Genomic DNA, 21,488 nt, shown 5'->3' with positions numbered 1-21,488 from the left:
GCTTGAACGGTTTGGCCCTTGAAGATAATGGCGGGCTCAAGAACACGACCATCAGCAGAGACGCATTCGATAATGGACGTCCAGCATCGTGATGAGTCTCCTTTGACGTACGTTGCGCGCTTCTTTGAGCACCCTAGAACGAGGCCATTTGCACCATATCCTTCCATAATACCTGTCTCATCCATATTGGGCGGGGATCGACGAGAGGAGGGGGTTATCGACGCGGTCAAAGAATGTATTAATTGCTGTCGGATTGGCACCATTCGCCCTTGTAGAGTCAAGTCGTCTACCGAGGATGGTCGATATCTCGGGGTGCCGGCTTCGAAATGCTGTAATCCAGCGTTTACCGAGGGGTCGATGGTCGCCACCAAGCCGAAGGATTCTGGTGACGAAGTCGGCCACCTGGGCGTGCGACGGTGCGAGCCCTAGTGAGTCCAGCACCAGGATCCAGCGCGCTAGCTGTTCCTCTTGAACTGGTGATAACCTCTGCTGGCCAGAGGCGGCGAGGGAGGAGGGCTCTGCAACTCGAAGTCGGTCGATGAGGGTGACTCTTGGGACCCCCAGACCCTCGACACGTGCGCCTGGGTCATCCCCGCACGTACGTCGGCTATTGCGTTCTGGATGTCGTTTTCGGTGTATTTGGGCATTGTGCTGGCTCTGACGCGTTCAAACACCAATAAATCAATGAAACAGACGTGTTCTGCGCGTCCTGTCGCGTCAAAAAGAGGTGGTCAATGTGGGTAGTTTGGGTGGGTTTTGGTGGTGTGGAGGTGTCGGAATCCAGGGGGTGTCGGAATCTGGGTGCCTCGACTTACGGCATTACCCGAAAGCGGGGTATAGCCAGGAAGCAACCCCGCTTTCAGAATTGACCTACAGTTCCACTACCCAACAACGTCTTGTCGCCTTTACCGCTATGAACCCAGGCGCTGTCTCGAAGATATGTCTAGTAGATAGAAGGGCGTACGATATGATGTCGTACTACATGCGCTTGCCTAGCTTAGGACAGGGTTGCACTGAGTCATGACGCTGTATTCAGTTTGCAAATACAGTCACGGAGAAGCATGCCTCAAAGGCTTGCACTCCCGCGATATCCTGCAAGCCATTTCTGGCGAGTAATTACTTGTTGCGGAGCAGCTGGCACTGTACACGCCACAATGCGCCACAATAGTTGGTCTGTGCGGAAATCGCAACTAATATGGGCAAAGTGGACACTGATTGTGGTCACTCCTGTAGCATGCCATCAGCGCTTTCCAAAGGCGGCGGGAAAGTGTCGAGGGTCAAAGTTTGTTGGTGTTTCTCCAGCTTGTGATTGTGGGACGCCAGCAGAATGAGGTATGCATGAAGAGCTATATATAACCACGCCTGGCCACCATCTTCAGCGCAAGCCATCTAGTGCGACTTCTCTACAAACCAAGGCCGACTGGTAAAATCCTGTGACTTCCGCCCAAGATGATCTTCGAACTGTTGGGCCGCCTGGCGGCAATGTACATCAACTTCGTCGCCAGCATCGGCGTCTACCTCGCTGTTTTCGTGTTCTCCGTGTCAGACAACTCAACCATCACCAGGTCTATCCTGATCGTGGCCCAGCGTACCTTCGCTGCCCTGGTGCAGAGTCTGTCCGGCGTCGTCCTCATCGTCAAGAGCATCTTCACCAACGAGACCAGCCCGGAGCTCATCCGGTACATGGTGGACCACCTGTATGACATCATCACCTTCGTCTTCGACCTCATCCGGCCCTCTGGTGTCATCACCACCGGCAATCCCGACGAGGCTCCGGTCAACGACTACTGGGAGCTCGACTTCAAGCTGAAGGCGAACCGGCAGGCCATCGGCGCGCAGATCCAGCGTGTGCTGCTCACAATCCGCGACATCATCGCGTTCGGCACGGTGCCCAACCTCCCCACAAGTCTCGACCAGCTGCCCATGAACATCGAGCTGCCCAGCGACAAAGATGCGCAGGGCAAGCCCCCTTCCCCGACCTACATCGCCACGCCCAAGGGCGGCGCCGCATCGGCGGCCTGGGACGAGAAGTGGATCTACATCAACGGCATCGGCAACGAGCGCGTGTGGTTCGAGAGCGCGTGCCACAAGATCAGCGAGGCTTTCCAGCGGCAGGTCACGGGCGTGTACAACCGCAGCGACGGCATCCTGTGGGACATGATCCAGTGCTTCGGCGAGCACTCGGCCGTCAGCGAGGCCGACAACAGCCTGATTCAGCGCACCGCGTCGAGCATCGCCGCCGAGCAGCGCCTCGAGTACGAGATCCGCGGCGCACTCTGGCCCACGAGCCCGGGCGTCCCGCCGCCCAAGAAGCTCGTCCTCATCTGTCACTCCCAGGGGTGCCTGCTCACACGGCTCGCGCTGCAGGCGCTGGTGACGGAGAACCCGGAGGGATCCCAGCGGCGCAATGAGATGCGCGAGAAGCTCCGCGTGTTCCCGTTCGCGAACCCGAGCATGGACTGGCGCGTCAAGGACAACGACAAGACCACCCAGTTCCTGGGAAACTACGCCCACATCACCGAGCACTACGCCCACGAGGTCGACTTCGTCGCCATGCTCGGCGTCATCTCGCATATGAAGAACCCAAGGGACCCCAAGGCGGGCTTCATGCAGGGCGGGTCGAGCGTCTTCACCAGCGTCAAGGGTCCCGCGAACCCTGCCGTCGGGCACCTCTTTGGCGCCCACTACGCGCTGGACCCGGAGTGGTACCAGAACGCGGACGAAAATGGGGAGCCGTCGAGGCTGTTTGAGGCCCTGGGCGGTGTTCCCATTGCTTAGTCGGTAGCTGGTGCCGGATGGGGAGCAGCAGCCTCGAGTGTGGCCAGATCAGGGGTTCAGGGGCTCACTCGCTCCAGAGAATGACCTGAAGATTTTGTTTGATCTTTGACTGCGTGTAAACACCGATGACAGTTGAACAATGCGTAAAATGGTTGGAGCAGGTCCGAAGGGTTGACAGCGGACAGAGCGTGCGTATATGCCACGTCACAGAAGTCGACTTATAATCACACCTACTACCCAGTTTCAATACTACTATGGTATTTGTGTATCGTACGACTCTAGTAAGTCTTGAGTGGTACAATTCGCACTGCAGTGCCTGATATCCGTCTTTCACGCTCTCCATACTAAGAAATCGTGACCCTCACGCCCTTACTCGACGATTTGGTCAGCGGGATAAACATGTCACGGTCGTACTTGACGTCCTTCTCCGTAGCCTCGAACAACTCCATGTGGGGCAGAACACGCAGCGTCAGAGCAGAGACCAGCAGGTACAGCTCGCATTGAGCCAGGCTACTTCTTGTCAGCAAGATCACTTTCACACAACATTCGTAGCAATCTCTCGACTCACTTGATACGGGAACTGGTACAGTAGGGCCCAACTATTGACATATGGTCGCGTTACACAACAGTAGCGGTCAGGCTTGTGAAGTCACTTCAGGGCATCACGGTTTAGCAAGAAACGCAAATCTCAGTGTGTGCTGCTAAGCTCGTTTGCGACGAGCCCGCTCTCACCTTCTATCAAGGATACTCGCATCCCGGCCCGGCACAATTTATGTAGGGCAAGACGTAAAAAAAAATGGCGAGGTCATGTAGTGGCAAAGGGAACTTGGCGAGCGTAGCACTCACCTCAGCTACTAAGCCGAGCGTGGTTCATTAAATATTCGGATAGTTCCACACTCGGCCGACGTGAGAGCCAACTACCTGTCTGTTTCACTGTGAAAATCGTGCCTAGAACATTGAGCGCAATTGAGATGGAGTTGGGTCACCATAGCAACTTTATTCGTCCCTCGAAGCATCACCTCCCGATTCCGCTTTGCGGATACCCTGCAGCGTGGAGAAAGTGATCTCCCGACGTCACCACAACCCAGGATCGTGCTCCGGCCATCCGCGGAGGTCCCCCCTCGAGGATGTTCAGCCCAAAAAAAAAAATTGAGACATGCAAAATTTCTCGTACTCGGTGATCTGCAAAGTTTCGGGGCTTCCGTGATCTGCAAAGTTTCGGGGCTTCCGTGATCTGCAAGTTTCGGGGCTTCCGTGATCTGCAAAGTTTCGGGGGGCTCCCGCCGTCTGATCCCAATACCTTGAAAGCTGCTACAGGCTCTACAATGTTGGGAAAGAGCCGTAAATGCTTGAGATGACTGAGTTCGTATGTGGCTGATTGCACTCCTTTCCAAGAAACCATTAACTCTCCGATACCCCTCATTTGTTGTTATCGTGACAGTCTCATTTAGCAGCAGCTGATGGATTAGATGGCACAGATCACGAGAATGAGAAGCAGGTGGTAGGCTTATGTCAGGCATTCAATATGAGTTTCCCCGCTTCCCCACCAATCTACAACAACTCTATCTCAACGTCCCTCCGACGAAAAGGTGGCCAGGGGACGAGTGCACAGCTGCCCATGGGGAACCCGACAACCAACTCTATCTTGCTCAACCTCCAAGCCCTACAGGCAATTAGATCAGCCTGGCGTTGCCGGAACCGCCGGCAAGTCCTTGGTTGCAACCCGCCGCCTCTCTTCCGCGACGTGAGAGCCTCTCTTTTCCACTGTCAAGCCCCGCCATCGGCCTGGCATTCCAGATGGCCTGGGTGTCCAAGGTGCACTTGGCCACCTTGGCTGTGGTGCTGGCCTCCGTCATGCTGTCTCCCGTCGTTTTCGTTTTAAGGCTCTTTCGTCGTAATAGAGGGAGCCGTCCCGACGGACTCCAGGTCGTCTCTGACCCCAAGGATGCCAAATTCGAGTAAGACACGTTCCCGGCTTGTCATCCAACGTCCCGCTAAGGTTGCTAGAATCGTCGCAGTCCACGGCCTCGGCGCTCACCCAGAGTACACATGGACGTGCCAAGCTCCAGCCAATTCGACAGACGCAGTTAGCGTACAGCACGTTTACCTGCTCAAAGACCTTCTACTGCCCGACTTCCCGGCTGCTAGAATCCTAAGCTTCGCCCACAACTCAGACTGGTTCATCAATGCCCCCGTTAAAACGGCCCAGGAGATCGGCTACATGCTCCTGCAGCAGTTAAAATGCCACCGATCAAGGCATCCGGTACGATTTCGCGAATGCCTCTACATAGCATTGCTGACGCCTGTGCTAGCGCATTCCGATCATCTTTATCGGTTATAGCTTCGGTGGTATCATCATGAAAGAGGTATGCTAGCTCCCACTTAGCCTATTGCGCGCCTAGCTCTAATGACCTTTCTCAAGGCTTTGTGTCAGCCCGGCGACGACTTACAGGATATCGCTGACGATACATGTGGTATCGTTTTCCTCGGAACTCCTCATTAGGGCTCGCCAGTGTCTGTTTTCGGTGCCGCTGCGGCCTTCCTGGCCGGCTTCCTAGGGTCTAAGAATACCCTTCTCCTTTCTCTGAGGAATCATCGTCCACAGCTCGCTGACCTAGAAATCCGCTTCCGACGCCGTATGAATCCTATAGAAAGCAGACGACAAAAAACCGAGATAGTCTCCTTCTGTGAGAGCATGGATACCTACTTGCTCGGATGGCTCTGGATTGGTCCAGTAAGTGCGGGCGCAACGCATATCCGACGCTATCTAACCTTGCTCGAGATTGTTACCCACGATTCAGCACAAGGCTACGCGGCTCAGATCATTTCGATCGACACCGATCATTCTGGCCTCAACAAATGTAGCCGACGAGAAGATCAGCTGTACACTGAACTCAAGAAAGTGCTAGACAGACTTAAACCGTACGTAATTCCAGCTAATTTCCCTTGCAGTTCCAGTTAACATTGCAGAAGCACTAGCGAACCAACCTTGAACGCCAACCAGCGGTATGTTGTGGCGAATCTGAAGGTTGCAGAGGGCGCCACATTCGACTCGAAGACCGAGGAGCACGAGGCGAGATGCCTTGACGGCACCCGTACCGGAGTCCTCCAACAGATTTACAAATGGGCGAACGACAGGGAAGGAAAATGCATATACTGGCTGCAGGGCCAGGCTGGCACCGGCAAGTCCACGATTTCTCGCACGGTAGCGCACGAATTCGCCGCTCGCGAACGTCTTGGCGCCAGCTTCTTCTTCAAGAGAGGCGAAGGCGACCGCGGTGGAGCTTCCCGCTTCTTCACCACGGTGGCTGCGCAGCTCGCTTGTCGCATTCCTTCCATGGCGGAGCACATGCGAAACGCAATCGAGGCCGATCCCAGCATCAACGAAAAGTCGATAAGAGACCAGTTCAAGAAGCTCCTTCTGGAACCCTTGAGGGGGGCTCTAGATTCGCAGACTCCTTTGAGGACAATGGTCGTCTTGATAGACGCACTCGACGAGTGCGACCAAGAGAGACAGGGGACAGATGTTACAAATATCATTGGCCTCTTGCCAGAAGCAAAGCAGCTGCTCTCCGTCCGCCTGAGATTCTTCGTCACAAGCAGGCCTGAGCTGCCTATTCGGCTCGGATTTAAGGACATCAGTGGCAGTTACGAGGATCTGATTCTCCACCAGATCCCCCAGCCCGATATCGAGCACGACATCACCGCATTCCTGGAGCACGAATTCACCGAGATCCGGAAGTGTTATAAATCTGTCACGCCAAACCGGCAGCTACCTCCCAATTGGCCTGGCGCAGCAACCGTTCAGAAGTTGGTTGATATGGCTATCCCCTTATTCATCTTCGCCGCGACCGTTTGCCGCTTCATCCAAAATCGGAACATTGGTGGCCCGAAGGAACAGCTGGCAAAAATCCTGGAGTACCAGGCAAGCCGGAAATCTAATTTGGACACAATCTATCTCCCTGTACTGGAACAGTTGCTGGTGGGGCTCCCCGAATCGGAGAAGTGCCAAGTGACAGGAAGATTCAAACAGTTCATCGGCTCCATCGTCCTCCTGGTCAGCCCTCTTTCGACATCTTCTCTCGCACGCCTTCTAGCGGTTCCTCTTGACGCCATCGAAGATCAACTAGACCTACTCCACTCCGTTCTGAGCATCCCATCAGACTCGGGGATGCCGGTACGGCTACTCCACCTATCCTTCCGCGACTTCCTCGTCGATCCTGAGAAGGGTAAAGAACAAGACAAATACCCCTTCTGGGTCGACGGACGGCAAGCCCATGAGCGGCTGGCGACCCAGTGCCTACAGCTGCTATCGACAGGCGATACCCTCAAGAGAGACATCTGCGGTCTGCGCCTGCCAGGAACGCGCCGGTCTGAAGTCAAGCAGCGGATTATCGACGACGGCCTGCCGCCTGAGGTCCAGTACGCCTGTCGGTATTGGACCTACCACTGGAAGGAGAGCAAGTGTATGATTCGGGACGGCGACCTCGCCGACCGTTTTCTGACCGACCACCTCCTTCACTGGCTCGAAGCGTTAGGCCTTTTGGGGCGGGTCTCGGAGAGTATCCGTATGGTGGATGATTTGCTAGGTTTACTCGATGTGCGTTCTCCTGCTACCTTTCCGGTTTAGTTGCGTAACGTCCTGACTTTTATATAGCAGGGAAAAGAGCAGCAACATCTTCGCGTTTCTGATTGATACGCGGCGGGTAATTCTGAATCATTGCTCTGTTATCGATGCATCGCCTCTTCAAGTCTACTCTTCGGCTATCGTGTTCGCACCACAGCAAAGCGTCGTCCGGAAGAGGTTCCGAAACCAATTTCCGGCTTGGCTTTCTCTGCCGCCGCAAGTAGATTCGGATTGGGGCGCCTGCACGGCAACGCTCGAGGGCCATAGCGACTGGGTCTCGTCGGTCGTATTCTCGCACGACACAACGAAGCTGGCATCAGCATCTCACGACAACACCATCAAGCTCTGGGATGTGGCAACGGGCGCCTGCAAGGCGACAGCGACACTCGATGTCGGCACATATATTACTCACCTTGCCTTTGGCGCAACTGGCTCCTCCCTCTCCACAAGCATCGGCACTTTTACTTTGAGCAGTGCATCCCCGTTAGCGTCATCGCCATCGCCGTTGTTGATTTCGGCGACGCCGACGACAGTACCGTCCGTATCAACTCCTCTCCCACAATTTGTCGATCACCGGGGCGTCGGGCTCAGCAAGGACCGCACGTGGGTCACTTGGAACTCGCACCAGGTCCTATGGCTACCCCAAGCGTACCGACCGGGACGTTCTTCTGTAGTAGAATCGACGCTGGCCATAGGATGTCCGTCAGGACGAGTAATCTTCGTAGCGATCTCACCTGGCCAAGATCATTGTATATAGCACTTTCCCTGCAGCCATTTCGAACAATACAAAGCAGTGAAGTCATAAGTGGCGGCTAGCCTATCGTTCGATTAAGTATCTCTCTTTCTCGTCGACCAGTGGTACATAAATATACGCTACTTGCTCTCACTGGCGTCAGCAGTCACGTCAGAACCTGCTCAAAATGGATCTAAGTATCGCTCAGGGTCATGATCAAGATCGTATTCGAAGTCGCCACCAGCCAGCAGAGCCCAGATGGTACACGCCTCCGACCGGACGGTCAGTGGATCTCTCGACGAAGAGGATGTGGGGCCATCGTTGGGCTGGTAGCCTCTCTGCTCAGCTGTAACGGCCCAAACCAACAGGTCGATTGTTTGGGCTGCAGGCAGCACGAACAAGGTCGCAGGATCGGGCCAGGGACAAGGGCAGGTCATGCGACAGGCAGAACACCGGATTATGTAAGAACTCGGATGAGTCAGCAGAACCGAGGAGCGGTGCCAAGACCAACGGAGCGGCACAACGCAAAAAGAGAACGGCACCGCACTACAGGAGAGCGGACAGCTCCAGCAGCGAATGGTGCCACTCACGATGAAGGACAAAGGCGTATATAGCATGGAGGATTTCCTAGACAGACAGTCATTACCTTTGGACTTTAGCGATCAATCTAAGTACCATTCTCACCTACACTTGAACTAGTTACTTAATTGTCGAGACTGGTATCTCTTCCCAGAGACAAGACAACCCCAGAGAGAGAACGACATTCGACGATTGTGATCTTGCTTGAGCTTTACCTACTTTGCAGAACAGCAACCCCGAAGCCCGACCAGACGGTTGACCCCGGAGGTCGGATCGTGACATCAGCCTTTATCGGACTGGATATGCCAGCTAGCGAATCAGGTTGCGTGCTAATCATCTTGGATGAGGACTCTTGCTTCTTGAGGCCCTTAGCCTGATCGGTTGGTTAACCTGCTGTCTTCTCTATCTCTTATCTCTTACTTCGTTTCATAGCGTGCCACCAGAAGGGTGCGGGAGGCCACGCAATCTTATACTCGGTTTAACTGTTCTAGCGCCTTCCATTGTCTCTCGCCACCATGCCACTTAGGTAAGCCATGCTAACGAAAGGTAGAGTACTGCTTTCTGATAAAGTTCTGCACCCTCTCTTCTTCGTTCCCCCTGGGCGAGTCTCGGATTGCGGCCGCAAGTCGCTCGAGCCGATCAATAGCGCCGGTGATACCGTATAATGGACCATCTGCCTCGTCCAGGTTGTCCGCATGAGGAAAGTAGGCATTGCTCGTTGACTGATCCGTATCTTTGGTCCCCTCGGTGGTGATGGTATGAAGTCGAATGCCTGACTCGTTGCTTTAGCGAAAGAGACCATGTAAAGTACTCGGAAAAGAAGATGTTTGCCCCTAGTTGACCAGTACACATACCTCGCAATAAATTTCGCTTCAAAACATCCAGCATCGATGTGACGAGGCGCTTCACCTCTGGATAGGGCTGGAGGCGGCGATCCAGGCACGCTTCCTCATCGGCGAGCGCCCCAAGCAACCTCGTCCATCGCAAGAAATGAGCCTGGTATCGAGAGATCTGAGTATTGTACTCTCGTGGCGTCTTCAGATACTCGGCAAACAGCGCCTTGCAGTCTCGCGCCGATGGATAGATGTCCCGGTTGGGCTGCTAAACTCATCTCTTGGTATCCTGCCTTCGTTTGAGTTGCGATCCGGCTGCGAGTGGCTTGTCGCTACGGCAAAGAGGAAATGAACTGGATTCGTAAATAGCGGACCTTTGCTAACTGCAGTCGCAGATGGTATAATATCGAGTCCGGACCCGGGCGAAGTAAAGCTGTCGATTGCCCATCGCTGGTCGGGCACCATTTTGGTCCACTGTGGGGTCAGTACGCCGAGGCAGGCGCCGCGCTTGAGTTATCAGGAAACAAGTAACTTCCCACCAAACTGGCGGCAATTGGCCCCTTTGGCCTTTTATTGACCATCCCAAGTCTAAATCATGGCAATGGAGGAGAACAATTATCCCATTCTTGTTTAATTTGTTCCTCAGTACATCACCAGTTTCTCAGAATTTCTGGTTATTACCTCCAGCCACATGTACATCACTAGCTCAGACGGCAGAGAACAAGCCTCGGCCCCCATGTCGGAAAAAACCCCGCAGATGGGCCGCCGATGGGTGGCCTCGCCTGGTTCGCCCGTGAGCGAGACGCTCTTCAACGTGTCGATGTTAGACTATGATTTCTTGGATCGTGGTTGGTGTGTGTTGTGTACGGAGTAGCTCTCGCCTTCCCTGTTCTTCCTGGTGGGCTGGTGGGCAGGCGGGGTTGGGATGAGTGATTAGCTGTTGAGGTCGTTCGACTTACCGCGTTTCTCTGGCCTCGGAATACCCGGAAGACCCGGAGGGCCCGGAACACAGATGGGGCCAGGACGAGTCTCGTAAACTCAAAGTTCTGTAACAGGGAAATGCTCAGACGACATTGGCCCCCGAACTGGGGTTAGTTAGGGGTCCTGCAAGTGCGGCAGCTGCCGTTCTCCTAGCGTACCTTGGGGAAGTGGGGAGACCCGTCGGCATCGACGCAGTTCGTGATTTGCTCTTTTACATGCGCGCGCTGTGGTGGACAGTTCAGCCATCATCGCCAGGACACAGCACAGTTCTCGTCGGGAGCACATGGGAAGAGGTTACTCGTTATGTACGTACGCGTATGCACGCACAGCGCTTCGGCCTGGCCTTGAATCTCTGTTAATAGTTTGTAGTATCTACAGTAGGGGCAATGGTGTTATGCCGCTGGGAGCACCGGACGCTAACAGCACCACCAGTGGCAGCACTTCTCCCGGTCTGGCGCACGGTCTCTAGGCATGGGCTATATAGCTGGGACTCGGCCTGGTGCCTCAAGGCACGCGCTACATTCGCTGCTACTGAACCTCGATCTGGTGCCGGGCTCCAAAGCACCGTCACAATGTCGACAACAGAGGCAGAGATACTAGGAGTCGAGCAGACCGCCAAAGAAGCAATGGGTTACCGCCGACTGCTCGCCACCGTTGGAGAAGACGACCAGGCACTCCGCATCCGGACTCAACTACGTCATATTGACATACAGAACATGTAACTGAAGCAGGAGTACCGCGCTGGCGCCTTCACCATTGAGTACGTCGAGACAGCCAAAATGCCAGCTGACGGCCTCACAAAGAATCTCTCGCGGCAGAACTTCACCCCAAAAACATCATCGTCATAGAGTCATCCAGCAAAAAGGGAACCGACGTGCTACGCCCTTGGCTAACTCCCGCCTAGACACCCCGAAGGGCCAGGACAGTCGAGCCGCTCGATAGACGCTTTACAACCCTCGTCGTAAACCCTGTAGGGCCAGTCAACAGTCAACAGTCAATCAAAAGGATAAGTCAACCGCGCTCTATTACGCACGAGCCGCGCGAGCAGAATAGAGGGATGCCGCCCTATTTACGCTCTCCATCCGGTCCCCACCGGGCCAACTCCTCGGCTGACCAATCACCACTGCCAAAGACAGGGGAATGTGGCTCAAAGACAACCTAAGAACTCTGGGAGATATTGAGAAATCACTCGCGAATTAGGCATTATATGTCCTCAATACCTCGTGGCACGCAGAAGTCAGAGTCTGGCAAGCCAACGACCAATAGGAGGCCACGGAATCTATCCCCGAACCCATAACGTCATCGACGCGGGGACCCCAGATATTTAATGTACCTCTTGTGCTGTCCCAGGACCGATGACGGAGGCGTTTGTCGAAGACAACGCATAATTGCCTAATCGGGGTAATTGAGGTTCGAATCATGTTGTGGCAATGCATTTTTGGTTATTTGTAACTCTCTCAATGAGCCCTGACGTCATCACGGTCTGGTGGTTATTTTCCTTGTATTGTTCGACGTCAGGGTGTCACGTGACCCATTGTCAGGTGTGGTATCCAGCACCTGGTGGGTCACACCAGGTAATTGTTAAGGGGTACATCCGTCTCTTCATTAAACTCTGCACTTGCATGCATGCGCGCGTGGCATCGGGCCCTCCCTACCCCATATTCCCCCGCCTCTACCCACGGTACTTCGTGACTCTGACGCACGGCAGTCCTCCTCATACCGGCCCGAAACATCGGCAGTTATTATCAACGTGGCGGGGTCTACGTTCTACCTATATGAGAGATGATTCTACCCCGCATGTAAATGAATCCTGCGCCAGTTACCCTGAAATCAAGTCTCTTTTCTCATATCCTACCATAACGGCTGCAACGCCCTTCGAAAGCCAGCCATGCTCTTCTCTCTCCTCCTCTCTCTCCTCCTCTCTGCCCTCGGCTCCGCTAGCTCTAGTACCAGCCGGCCCGATGCGTATAGCCTCTGCGATGCTCAGTGCCTCGAGGCGTACCAGACATCTCACAATAGCGAAAGGAAGCTCTGGGCTACCCCGAACTTCTCGGATGACCGCTTCTACGATACGCCAGCTAACGCCACGCGGGCTAAGCCGGGCGATCTTCTACGCTGGGAGGACGTCTCGACGGAGCGTATGAGTACTAACTTTACGGGTATCCCCGGCGGCCTCTCGGTATCGCGGATGATCTATATGACAGAGGATATAGACCGCAAACCTATTACTGCGAGCGCCTATATCCTTCTTCCGTACTCGCTCGAGATATATGGCGACCTGGGCGCAACGAGATTCCGAACCCTCGCGTGGGCACACGGCACTGTCGGCCATAGCCGCCAGTGCGCCCCGAGTAATAACCAGAACCTCGCTTACGGCTGGAAGGCGCCCATCTTCTTCGCCAATAGCGGTTACGCCGTTATCGCGACCGACTACGCCGGTCTAGGCACACAGGTCCCCGGCGGCTTTCGGTACGAGGGGGGATTCTTACATGCCGCCGACGTCGCGTACTCGGTTATTGCTGCCCGCAAGGTGATCGGCCACCTACTCACCGACGAATGGGCTGTTGTCGGCCACAGCGAGGGCGGCTTGACGGCCTGGCGTACTAATGAGCGACTCGCCATGCCTAACCAGGACGAGTTACTCAAGGCCGGGACATTCCTCGGCGCTGTTTCGGTCGCCCCAGCCCTTCGTCCGAGCGAGCTTCTCCGCAAGGCATTTGCCGGCGACGGGCCCATTTACGCGCCTGTTTCGGTCTACGTCATGAAGAGCATCCAGGGGCTATACCCGGAGCTGCAGATCAAGGATTGGCTCACCCCCGAAGCTCGGGAGCTGATGCCGCTGCTCGAGCAGTCGTGCCTTAGCGCTGGCTTGGCGCTATATTCCAAGCTTACTGCTAAGCAGGTCTTTACCAACACGACGTGGATTGACAGCCCGGCCTTCCGCGACTGGGAGTCTCGTGTGAATGGCGCCGGCCCCCACGCGCTTGCGGCCCCGATGCTCGTTGTACAGGGGCTCGACGACCAGATTACGTATACCGAGGAGTTCACCCGCGACTTCAAGCGCACCTGCGACGCGTTTCCAGAGTCCAGCGCCGAGCTGCTCCTCGTCCCCGAGCTCGGCCACGACCCGGCCCTGTACGCCGCCCAGCCATACTACTTGGCCTACATCCAGCGCCTCTTTGCTGGCACGTGCCAGCAGCGTCGTTGCTCCATCAGGACCATTAAGCCCATCACCAAGCACTTCCAGCAGTACTTCGTTGGCTACTAGATGGGCCCGGAACAGTGTGACAGGGCAGTGTGGCAGGGCAGGGCAGACGGAGATCAGGGGTTTCCGCTAGTCCTTTTTGTATTTATTAGGCAAAGACGGCCTCACGATGATTTTCCATAGACACGTATGCCACTTACACACACCAAATTTTAACACCCATTCTGCCCGTTTTCCAAACTCGTTTTCCACTACATTTGACTGCCATAAGTTTTGTCTATTCTACTCATTATGCCCTGATCAGAAGAAACCCCCCCAAAGTGTTATACCGACAATTCGTTGTTGGTGTAGCTGGCTCCCCCATCCCAATCCCCAGGTGCGCGCACCTGGGAATCCCCTCACTCTGCAGAGTCTGTCGGCAACGGATGGCTCACTCTCTTATTGCCCATCCTGTTCGGTCACATCGGTGAGAAGACTCTCTACATATTCGCCGCCTGCAACGTCATCAGCATCCCCATGGTGTGGGCGCTGTATCCCGAGACGAACCAGCGAACGCTTGAAGAGATCGATCTCCTCTTCTCCTCGGATAAGATCTGGAACTGGGAGGCCGCGAAGACTTTCGCTAGATTGTCGCAGGAGCACGCTGAGCTTCATAATGACGGAGCATCGGATATGAAGGACGATGTCGAACGAGGGGACTCTGCCACGAAGGTTGGACTGGGATCAGCAAGCAGTGCTCATGTTCAGTAGGGGGTTCCTATAGTCCCAGCGGGGAGGGCCAAGATAGCGATGACTGCCCCAGGTTGCATCCAATCTCATCATGCAGGTTCTCATCATGCAGGTTGTGGCCATCTGCGGGATCTGATGCCCACATTGGCCGACATTTTGGGAACCAACTGCATGACGTCGGGTTTCATGTCCCTGCCTGTCTGCAAGTCACATCGGAGATCGCACCCCCATATCCTACGGATATCCTGGCGTATACAGGCTTAATCTTCGCCAGGTTACCATGTCATGGCCATTTTAATGGTAGGCCGCCCGCGTGGGCGGTTGCAATTTGTGCGCCGAGTCCTTTCACATTCTTCAGCGCCGGCACTTCTGTACATCTCGGGTCACTCGAAAACGGTCCCACGCTTCCGCAACCAACATACTAGAGAACATCACGCCCAACCGCGGCAATGGCTGGTTGTCCTGGCTCGGGGTCAGCCTCGCCTACCGCAGCAGCGATTGTCAGAGCCGACCAGGACATGCTCAACCTGACGCACATGATGCCTTTTTCCACGTGGGCCACGGACGTCCACTACCAGGCCTTCGTCAACCAGAAGGGAGATGGCGGACAATTCAGCTCGCTATACCCCCCTCTAATCAGTTCGCTTCTCCCCAAAACCCACTCCGACACCACTGCGACATGTCGCCTGGCGGCTTGCTGACAATCACCACGTCCGTCTGATTAAACGCGACACTCAAGTGGGATGCAGATGCGCCATTTGGCTTACCCTCGCCCAACGACGCGCCTCCGCTGCCGGCATGGCTACCGACAGATAGAGACTGCCCTCATACAGTGGCCGTCCACTTCATCTGGCTTGTGCCAAGTATCCTCCTGGGCAGCAGAGAAGCTGCAACCAACTGTATCGCCGGAGACTGGTACTACATACGAAGCGATGGTGGGGTTACGACGACATCGAGGCACTTAATCAGAGAGCATGCCCTAGCGGTGTAGTCTCGGGCGCCCGGGCATCACGGCAACAGCATTTACAAAAGGCCGATACTGTAATCAGGGGTCCAACCTGTCGGCCCCGGACAGCCCGTGTCAGCCCGAGAGGTGTGGGGTAGCGCCTAAGGTTTCCCCGGGTATCGGGTCATCGGGCGTGGACGGGCCCGCGGCCTGCTCTTACAGAACCCACTTTCTAAGTCGGTGATTAAGCTCGAAAAAGGGTTATCACGCAGAGGCAGGGATGCTGCATAAAGTGACTGATGTGATGGAATGGGTGATATATTGAAGGTGCTGCAGGGCACAGACCACGTAACAAGGACACTAGCACAAGCGCTTCCTCCTAAAGCCTAGCAATTTCCCCGAGGTTCCGAGCTACGCTCAGCACTTCCGGAGTGTTATCTACCGAATTTACATACCGCTACCTGGCTATTTTTGTTTGTGCGTACGTGGCCCGTCCTCTAGAGCGTACGGAATGATCGGGTTGTGCCCACGGCTTAAGTTTCGGCACTTTACACGTAGCATGTACGTCCGCTGTATTTCCTTGCCGCCATTACCGCCGCATATGCGTAGTATGTGCGCTAGCTGCCATGACAAATCAACAAATGGTTTTAAGGTTTTGCTTCCTACCCTTTTCAGTGTGCTGACAAACATGATACCCCTGGCAACTTTTTGAACCCCCCCTGTAACTGGAACCTCTGACGCAATTATAGTGACCCACTGTGCGGTGGATCATGGGAGCTCGACGCAGGATAAAAGCAGCAGAATCGCCTCAGAGTTCAACATGGAAGGTCTCCTTCATCACCAGCTCCCTTACAACAACTCGAGATAACAAAAGCCTCTTCCTCCCTACACAAAGCACCACCTACCACCATGACGTCCAGCACAATCAAGAACGTCGCTCTCACAGCGGCAACCGGCGACGTCGGCTCCGTAATCTTCAAGAAACTTACAGCCTCGGGCCTCTTCAACGTCCGCATCCTCTCCTACTCCGGCTCGACATCCAGTTTCCCTCCCGGCACAGACATCGTCAAGGTCGACTTCTCGTCTGTCGAGTCTCTTGCCGCCGCCCTAACCGGCCAAGACGCCGTCGTCTCGGCTGCGGGTAACGATGGCTTGGCTGGCCAGAAGCTCCTTGTCGACGCCGCTATCGCCGCCGGCGTTAAGCGCTTCCTACCCTCCGAGTACGGCGGCGACTTGGCTAATCCTAACGCCCGTACTATACCCCCCCTCCGCTTGAAGGTGGAGACGGAGGACTATCTCGAGGCCCGCTCCGCCGAGCCCGCCCTTCAGGGCAAATTCACCTATACCTACGTCTATACCAGCGCCTTCCTCGACTGGGGTCTCGACATAGGCCTCGTCATGAACATCAACGAGACCGTACCCCAGGTCTGGGGTTCGGGCGACTTACCCTTTAACGGGGTTATCCTAGACAATGTCGGCGACGCCGTAGTCGGCGTACTTAAGAACCCAGACCAGACGGCTAACCGCCCCGTATATATCAGCAACGGGGTCGTCACGCAGAACAAGCTCATCCAGCTAGTCAGCGAGCTTGGTCTCCCTGGTAAAGAGTCGTGGAAGCCGGAGCTTGCTCAACACCACGACATTGAGGAGTTTGCGACCAAGGCCTTTGCAAATCTGAAGGCCGGTGTGGGGTTTGACTCTATTGGCATGATGCCCTTCTTGGTGCGTTCGTGTTACTACCCATCCTACAACAATGGCAAGTATGGCCAGGACAATGAGCTTCTGGGGATCAAGAAGTTGAGTGATGAGGAGCTCAAGCAGTTCCTCAAGGAGAGTATATCCAAGTTGAGCACAAAGCCCACAGGGAAACATTGATGTGAAAGCAATAAAAACTCATATCGACCCAATAAAATAAGCCTGGACGTGGCGTGACACTTTGGTTTTGCTTTTCGCCAGCAGTGAGGCCCTCATGTCGTGGCTGAGGGATTGTGCTTCATCATTCAGGACGCTGCATGTCATCGCGACGTCACTGGTCAATTGACACCTCTACGTCTGTTCCGCAGCACAGTCTTGTTCGCAAAGGCACAGCCACTGTCGCGGACCCAGAAACGTCGCGCTTGGAGTGGTGGACATGAGACAAGCAGATGGTAGAGAAAGACCAGAAGCAATAGATCTTCGGCCTGCACTTCGACGCCTGGGGCCATGGGGGAGGGCACCGGAGGATACCCAACGCATTGCTGCACGACTTGCAACTCGTGCATTGGCAATCTGCTATTGCCGTAGCGAGTTCCAGGACGGAGGCTAAGGAAAGCAGAATCTCTCAATTGTCCACTCCTAGAAGATCGCTGTGGGTGCAATTGGCCAGTAGAGGCAAGAGGACGCGTTTTCCAAGGGAAAGTGGAGGACGGCGTCATCTGGCTTGGAATGGGTACTTTCGTGAGGGAGGCTCATGGACATCACGTCATTCTTTCATCTTATTCCGTACTGTGAAGCAAGGAGACAATCCAGGGCGATCTCAGCAAACAGCACTTCTTTGAACAAGTTCACGTAGTCGACGTCGCCTCGCATCAACGACAAGGAATGGCGGGTAATCCTAGGCTTAACACCATGTAGTGCATGGAATTGTGCCTCGTTCCCGAAGAAATGCCCGCCGAGTCACAACGGAGATCGCGAGCAGCCTCACACGGAGAGGTTGACGCACGAGACTGGAAATGATAAAGAGCGTCTTCATTTCAATGCGACCGCGACCCAGGAATCGCCCCTTGCATCTGCAGTCGCAGAGCTGCGGAGGCATCAAGGTTTCCTTCCGGGCAGGTACAAGTCCCTGGAGAATCAACGAGAGCCGCTGGGGGCATCGCTTGACCATCTGCACGGACACTTTGCGGAGCGTCTTGATCGTCGCCGGCCTAATGAGGCCATGGGCCTGCCAGCCTGCAGCGGTGTAGAACGCCCGTACGCTTGGGCCGAAGCCATTGGCGTTGACGTAGTTTATGCCTACTGAGCTGAGGCAAAACAACAACCTCGACCAAAAGGAGTTCACCGGTTTCCAGTGTCGGCGGCACTTCCGCAAAGAATCGTGCGGCGATATTGAGATATGTCAACATTGATTCCCTGATGTCACTTAGGCAGGGGAGATTTCGCGGTTTCTGCGTTCAGACAAATGTAACATCATGCAGTAAGTTGCGGGCGGAGATATGTGGTTCAACGAGTGACCTCTTTTCCACTCCTATCTGCGGCTGTGGCAAACTCTCTCGACTTTGTTTGTCGTGCCCCAGGTTGAGCTACCCAATCTCACCACCCCACGTCAGAGCCTAAGTGGCGCGATGATGGGGGTGTGCAACCAGCGCGTCGAGCTGCAGAGGGATTGGTTGACGGACTCACCCTGCATCGACTCATTGCAAACGGATAAAGGGGCCTTAAACTGTGCACGGCCGTTAGCGGGTTGCTTTCCGTAATTGAACCGTTAAGTCCACCGGCCACCTCGCGACCAGGCCGCATCGCGACCAGGGGTCACGACTCGACGCGTCGTAACACCCCACCATACATTTAGCTATATAAATCTGTTGATCCGTGTCACACCGCGACCTCACTGCCACCATTGTGACCACCCAAAGTGAGGCTATCGTCATGGTGCCAAAAGACTACCAATTGCGTGCCCGCCGCGCACTGGACGACGTTGAGGCGGGCGTACCTGTTGCGACCGCTGCCAAACGACACAATGTCGACAGATCCTACCTACGTCGTCGCCTCCAGGCGGTCCCAACCTTCAAGCAAAAATACCAAGTCCAACAAGCCCTCTCCGTCACCCAGGAGGATTATATGGTCTCCTGGGCCCTCGACCAAGCAGCTATGGGCTATGCAGCACCGTTGGCCCAATTTAGGCACCTCGCGACGCGACTGCTGTCGATAACCCCTCCGCACGGCTCGGTGGTCACTGGTACCGACGTTTCACCCGCCGAAACCCAGCCTTGACGACCTCGAGATCACGACTCATCGAGTACAAACGCTATAACGGCGCCTGCAAGGCCAATATCGACATCTTCTTCGACCGACTGACGTCATTGATGCGCAAACGAGTACGGCCCGACAACATATGGAACGTAGACGAGTGTGGAGTGGCGGAGGGCCTTGGTCATAATGGCCTCGTGGTCTCTGATGCCTTGCGCAACTTCACCTTGAAAAAGGACGGTGCCAGGAGGACCTGGATCACGATAATTGAGGCCATTTCTGCAGCTGGTCGTTCGATCCCTCCGCTCGTTATCTTCAAGGGCCAATCGGTGCAGCAGCAGTGGTTTCCTGACATTGAACTCGATAAGTGGAAGCACTGGTGTTTTGAGACATCACTAAATGGGTGGACCAGCAATGATATTGCGCTGAAATGGCTGAAGGAGATCTTTATCCCCAACACCATTCCAGCTGTTCGGGGACACTGGCGATGCCTTATTCTGGACGGCCACAAGTCGCATACAACAGCAGAGTTCATGGCGGAGTGCTTTATCCATAAAATCTGGCTGATTTACTTACCGGCCCATACCTCACATGTCCTTCAGCCACTCGATGTGGGTGTGTTCTCGGCGGTGAAATCATGCTACCGTCAGGCGGTCACGGAGGTGGCCTACAACACCATGAACGAGTCCCCAGGCAAGCGGGAGTTCCTTGAAGCATATCAACTTGCGCGGAAGAAGAAGATGAACAAGGAGAACATCTTGGCGGGCTTCAAGGGCACGGGTGTGTGGCCACACAATAGGTTGATGGCCTTGAGCTCCCGCTTCGTAGTACGGAGTTTGGAGGAATCACGGTCAGTACCTGCAACTACGCAAAATCAGGCCCAATTGACGTTCCCAGAGCCAGATTTCTTGACGCCGTTATGCGCAATTGACGTTAAAACACCAAAAACAGGTCGCGATGTCTATGAACTGCACCAATTGATGCTGCGGTGCGATTCTGCGCTGGCGACAGCGACCTGCAGGAAGCTGTTCAATAAGGTGGCGAAAGCAGTCGAGAACTCGAACCTCCGTTACACCGCCGCAGAACACCAAAAAGACCGCCTCAAAGCTGTATTAGAGGCTTCAAAGCCTACTAAACGTCGCAAAGTTGATCCGGATCCTAATAAAGACTTCGTTTCCGTCGTAAACGTGGAACGCGCAAAGAGGCAGGTTCGCCGTGAGATGGGGTCGGACGTTAGCAGCGACGACTACATAGACAGCAGCGACGACGAGGTAGAGCTAATTGAAAGCGACACCGACGAAGAGGACTGCATAGAGGTACAGCTCAATTGATTTGAAGACATTTTAACGACTGGTTGTGGTTTTATTGCAGAGTGACGGTGAGGTTGGTGATGGCTTCATGCGCAGGTGGGCGGTGATCGCGAGGCGGCCTGGTCGCGAGGTGGCAGGCAGACTTAGTGCTAATATCGCCGCTCGTGCACCGGAGTCGTCAATGGCAGACTGACAAGGCTCACGGCAAGGTCCGAGGCCTTGAGTAGCGATAGGCTGTATCTGTGCCCGAGCCGGATTATACGACCGACGGTATCGCTGCAACCGGTCCGCCATATTTGCTAGGGACGATGTTTGGAGATACTCAAGTAACTCGGATTGATGTGGTCGCTTTATCGTGCTGCAAGAACCAGAGTTATACGGATGAGCCAGTTCTTTATACTACACTTTTGAGGGAACAGAGGAGGGCAAAATTTTGCTGAACTATATAAATAACTCCTTGGGCCGACCGGGACACCGCCCGGAGGACCGGGGTACTTTGGCACACGGCGGCTCATGTGAACTATGATTCGCCAACTAGCCGGCTGAATCGGCCCCATCATGTCCGGGCCCGGACGTCGTATGACAATTACGCCGGCGAGAACGGATATGATATGATTGGCAGCGCGAAGATGATAACCCCTTTGGACTTTTGGCGCGGATCGGCTGACTCTCCGGCAACGACCCCGCGAGCTCTTTCGCTGTGCGTAGGCCACGCCTATGTATCTGCCCTGTTGCCGCTTGTCTTCCCATCCACTATGAACACCGGAAGAGCTGTGCGATTCTAAGTTGCCAAAAAAGGTCCAGGTTGCACCATCTTAT

The 21,488-nt window shown here is 54.9% G+C and overlaps 8 protein-coding genes across 8 annotated transcripts; 7 read left to right on the top strand and 1 right to left on the bottom strand.

Moving 5' to 3' along the window:
- Window positions 1–1,482: 1,482 nt before the first annotated feature.
- B0I36DRAFT_257464 (uncharacterized protein) lies at window positions 1,483–2,778 on the top strand (the record flags this gene model as incomplete). The annotated part of the gene is made up of 1 exon (XM_046151017.1): window positions 1,483–2,778. The coding sequence occupies one exon, from the start codon at window positions 1,483–1,485 to the stop codon at window positions 2,776–2,778; it is 1,296 nt and encodes a 431-aa protein (XP_046004196.1).
- Window positions 2,779–3,122: 344 nt separating this feature from the next.
- On the bottom strand, window positions 3,123–3,387 carry B0I36DRAFT_370264 (uncharacterized protein; the record flags this gene model as incomplete). The annotated part of the gene is made up of 2 exons (XM_046159886.1): window positions 3,123–3,288; window positions 3,347–3,387. The coding sequence occupies 2 exons, from the start codon at window positions 3,385–3,387 to the stop codon at window positions 3,123–3,125; spliced, it is 207 nt and encodes a 68-aa protein (XP_046004195.1).
- A 970-nt stretch (window positions 3,388–4,357) lies between these two features.
- Window positions 4,358–8,212, top strand: B0I36DRAFT_426105 (uncharacterized protein). Its single transcript, XM_046162375.1, has 9 exons — window positions 4,358–4,736; window positions 4,786–5,041; window positions 5,091–5,144; window positions 5,201–5,257; window positions 5,282–5,512; window positions 5,561–5,700; window positions 5,758–7,378; window positions 7,446–7,679; window positions 8,101–8,212. The coding sequence occupies exons 1-9, from the start codon at window positions 4,576–4,578 to the stop codon at window positions 8,119–8,121; spliced, it is 2,775 nt and encodes a 924-aa protein (XP_046004194.1). The 5' UTR covers window positions 4,358–4,575; the 3' UTR covers window positions 8,122–8,212.
- Window positions 8,213–8,517, top strand: B0I36DRAFT_341917 (uncharacterized protein). The gene has a single exon (XM_046156045.1). It carries the CDS (start codon window positions 8,326–8,328, stop codon window positions 8,488–8,490), a length of 165 nt encoding a protein of 54 aa, XP_046004193.1. The 5' UTR covers window positions 8,213–8,325; the 3' UTR covers window positions 8,491–8,517.
- A 2,586-nt stretch (window positions 8,518–11,103) lies between these two features.
- Window positions 11,104–11,379, top strand: B0I36DRAFT_370262 (uncharacterized protein; the record flags this gene model as incomplete). Its single annotated transcript, XM_046159885.1, has 2 exons — window positions 11,104–11,184; window positions 11,263–11,379. The coding sequence occupies 2 exons, from the start codon at window positions 11,104–11,106 to the stop codon at window positions 11,377–11,379; spliced, it is 198 nt and encodes a 65-aa protein (XP_046004192.1).
- Window positions 11,380–12,195: 816 nt separating this feature from the next.
- On the top strand, window positions 12,196–13,968 carry B0I36DRAFT_300353 (secretory lipase). The gene has a single exon (XM_046152019.1). It carries the CDS (start codon window positions 12,420–12,422, stop codon window positions 13,797–13,799), a length of 1,380 nt encoding a protein of 459 aa, XP_046004191.1. The 5' UTR covers window positions 12,196–12,419; the 3' UTR covers window positions 13,800–13,968.
- A 179-nt stretch (window positions 13,969–14,147) lies between these two features.
- B0I36DRAFT_203087 (uncharacterized protein) lies at window positions 14,148–14,366 on the top strand (the record flags this gene model as incomplete). Its single annotated transcript, XM_046148794.1, has 1 exon — window positions 14,148–14,366. A coding segment is annotated over one exon (219 nt), but the record flags the coding sequence as incomplete, so codon positions are not given.
- Window positions 14,367–16,257: 1,891 nt separating this feature from the next.
- Window positions 16,258–17,337, top strand: B0I36DRAFT_341910 (uncharacterized protein). Its single transcript, XM_046156044.1, has one exon. The coding sequence runs from the start codon at window positions 16,321–16,323 to the stop codon at window positions 17,284–17,286; it is 966 nt and encodes a 321-aa protein (XP_046004189.1). The 5' UTR covers window positions 16,258–16,320; the 3' UTR covers window positions 17,287–17,337.
- The last annotated feature ends 4,151 nt before the right edge of the window (window positions 17,338–21,488 follow it).

The sequence above is a fragment of the Microdochium trichocladiopsis genome (assembly GCF_020744255.1).
Source record: "Microdochium trichocladiopsis strain MPI-CAGE-CH-0230 chromosome Unknown B0I36scaffold_17, whole genome shotgun sequence".
NCBI lineage: Eukaryota > Fungi > Ascomycota > Sordariomycetes > Xylariales > Microdochiaceae > Microdochium > Microdochium trichocladiopsis.
This window is presented reverse-complemented; position numbering and strand designations above follow the sequence as displayed.

Excerpts from the sequence above, each read along its gene's own strand:
- B0I36DRAFT_426105 (XM_046162375.1), top strand. The coding sequence starts at position 4,576 with ATGGCCTGGGTGTCCAAGGTGCACTTGGCCACCTTGGCTGTGGTGCTG. Across the intron at positions 5,513-5,560 it reads GATGGCTCTGGATTGGTCCA|ATTGTTACCCACGATTCAGC; the intron begins GTAAGTGCGGGC and ends ACCTTGCTCGAG. Across the intron at positions 7,680-8,100 it reads TCGAGGGCCATAGCGACTGG|GATGTCCGTCAGGACGAGTA; the intron begins GTCTCGTCGGTC and ends CGCTGGCCATAG.
- B0I36DRAFT_341917 (XM_046156045.1), top strand. The coding sequence starts at position 8,326 with ATGGATCTAAGTATCGCTCAGGGTCATGATCAAGATCGTATTCGAAGT.
- B0I36DRAFT_300353 (XM_046152019.1), top strand. The coding sequence starts at position 12,420 with ATGCTCTTCTCTCTCCTCCTCTCTCTCCTCCTCTCTGCCCTCGGCTCC.
- B0I36DRAFT_341910 (XM_046156044.1), top strand. The coding sequence starts at position 16,321 with ATGACGTCCAGCACAATCAAGAACGTCGCTCTCACAGCGGCAACCGGC.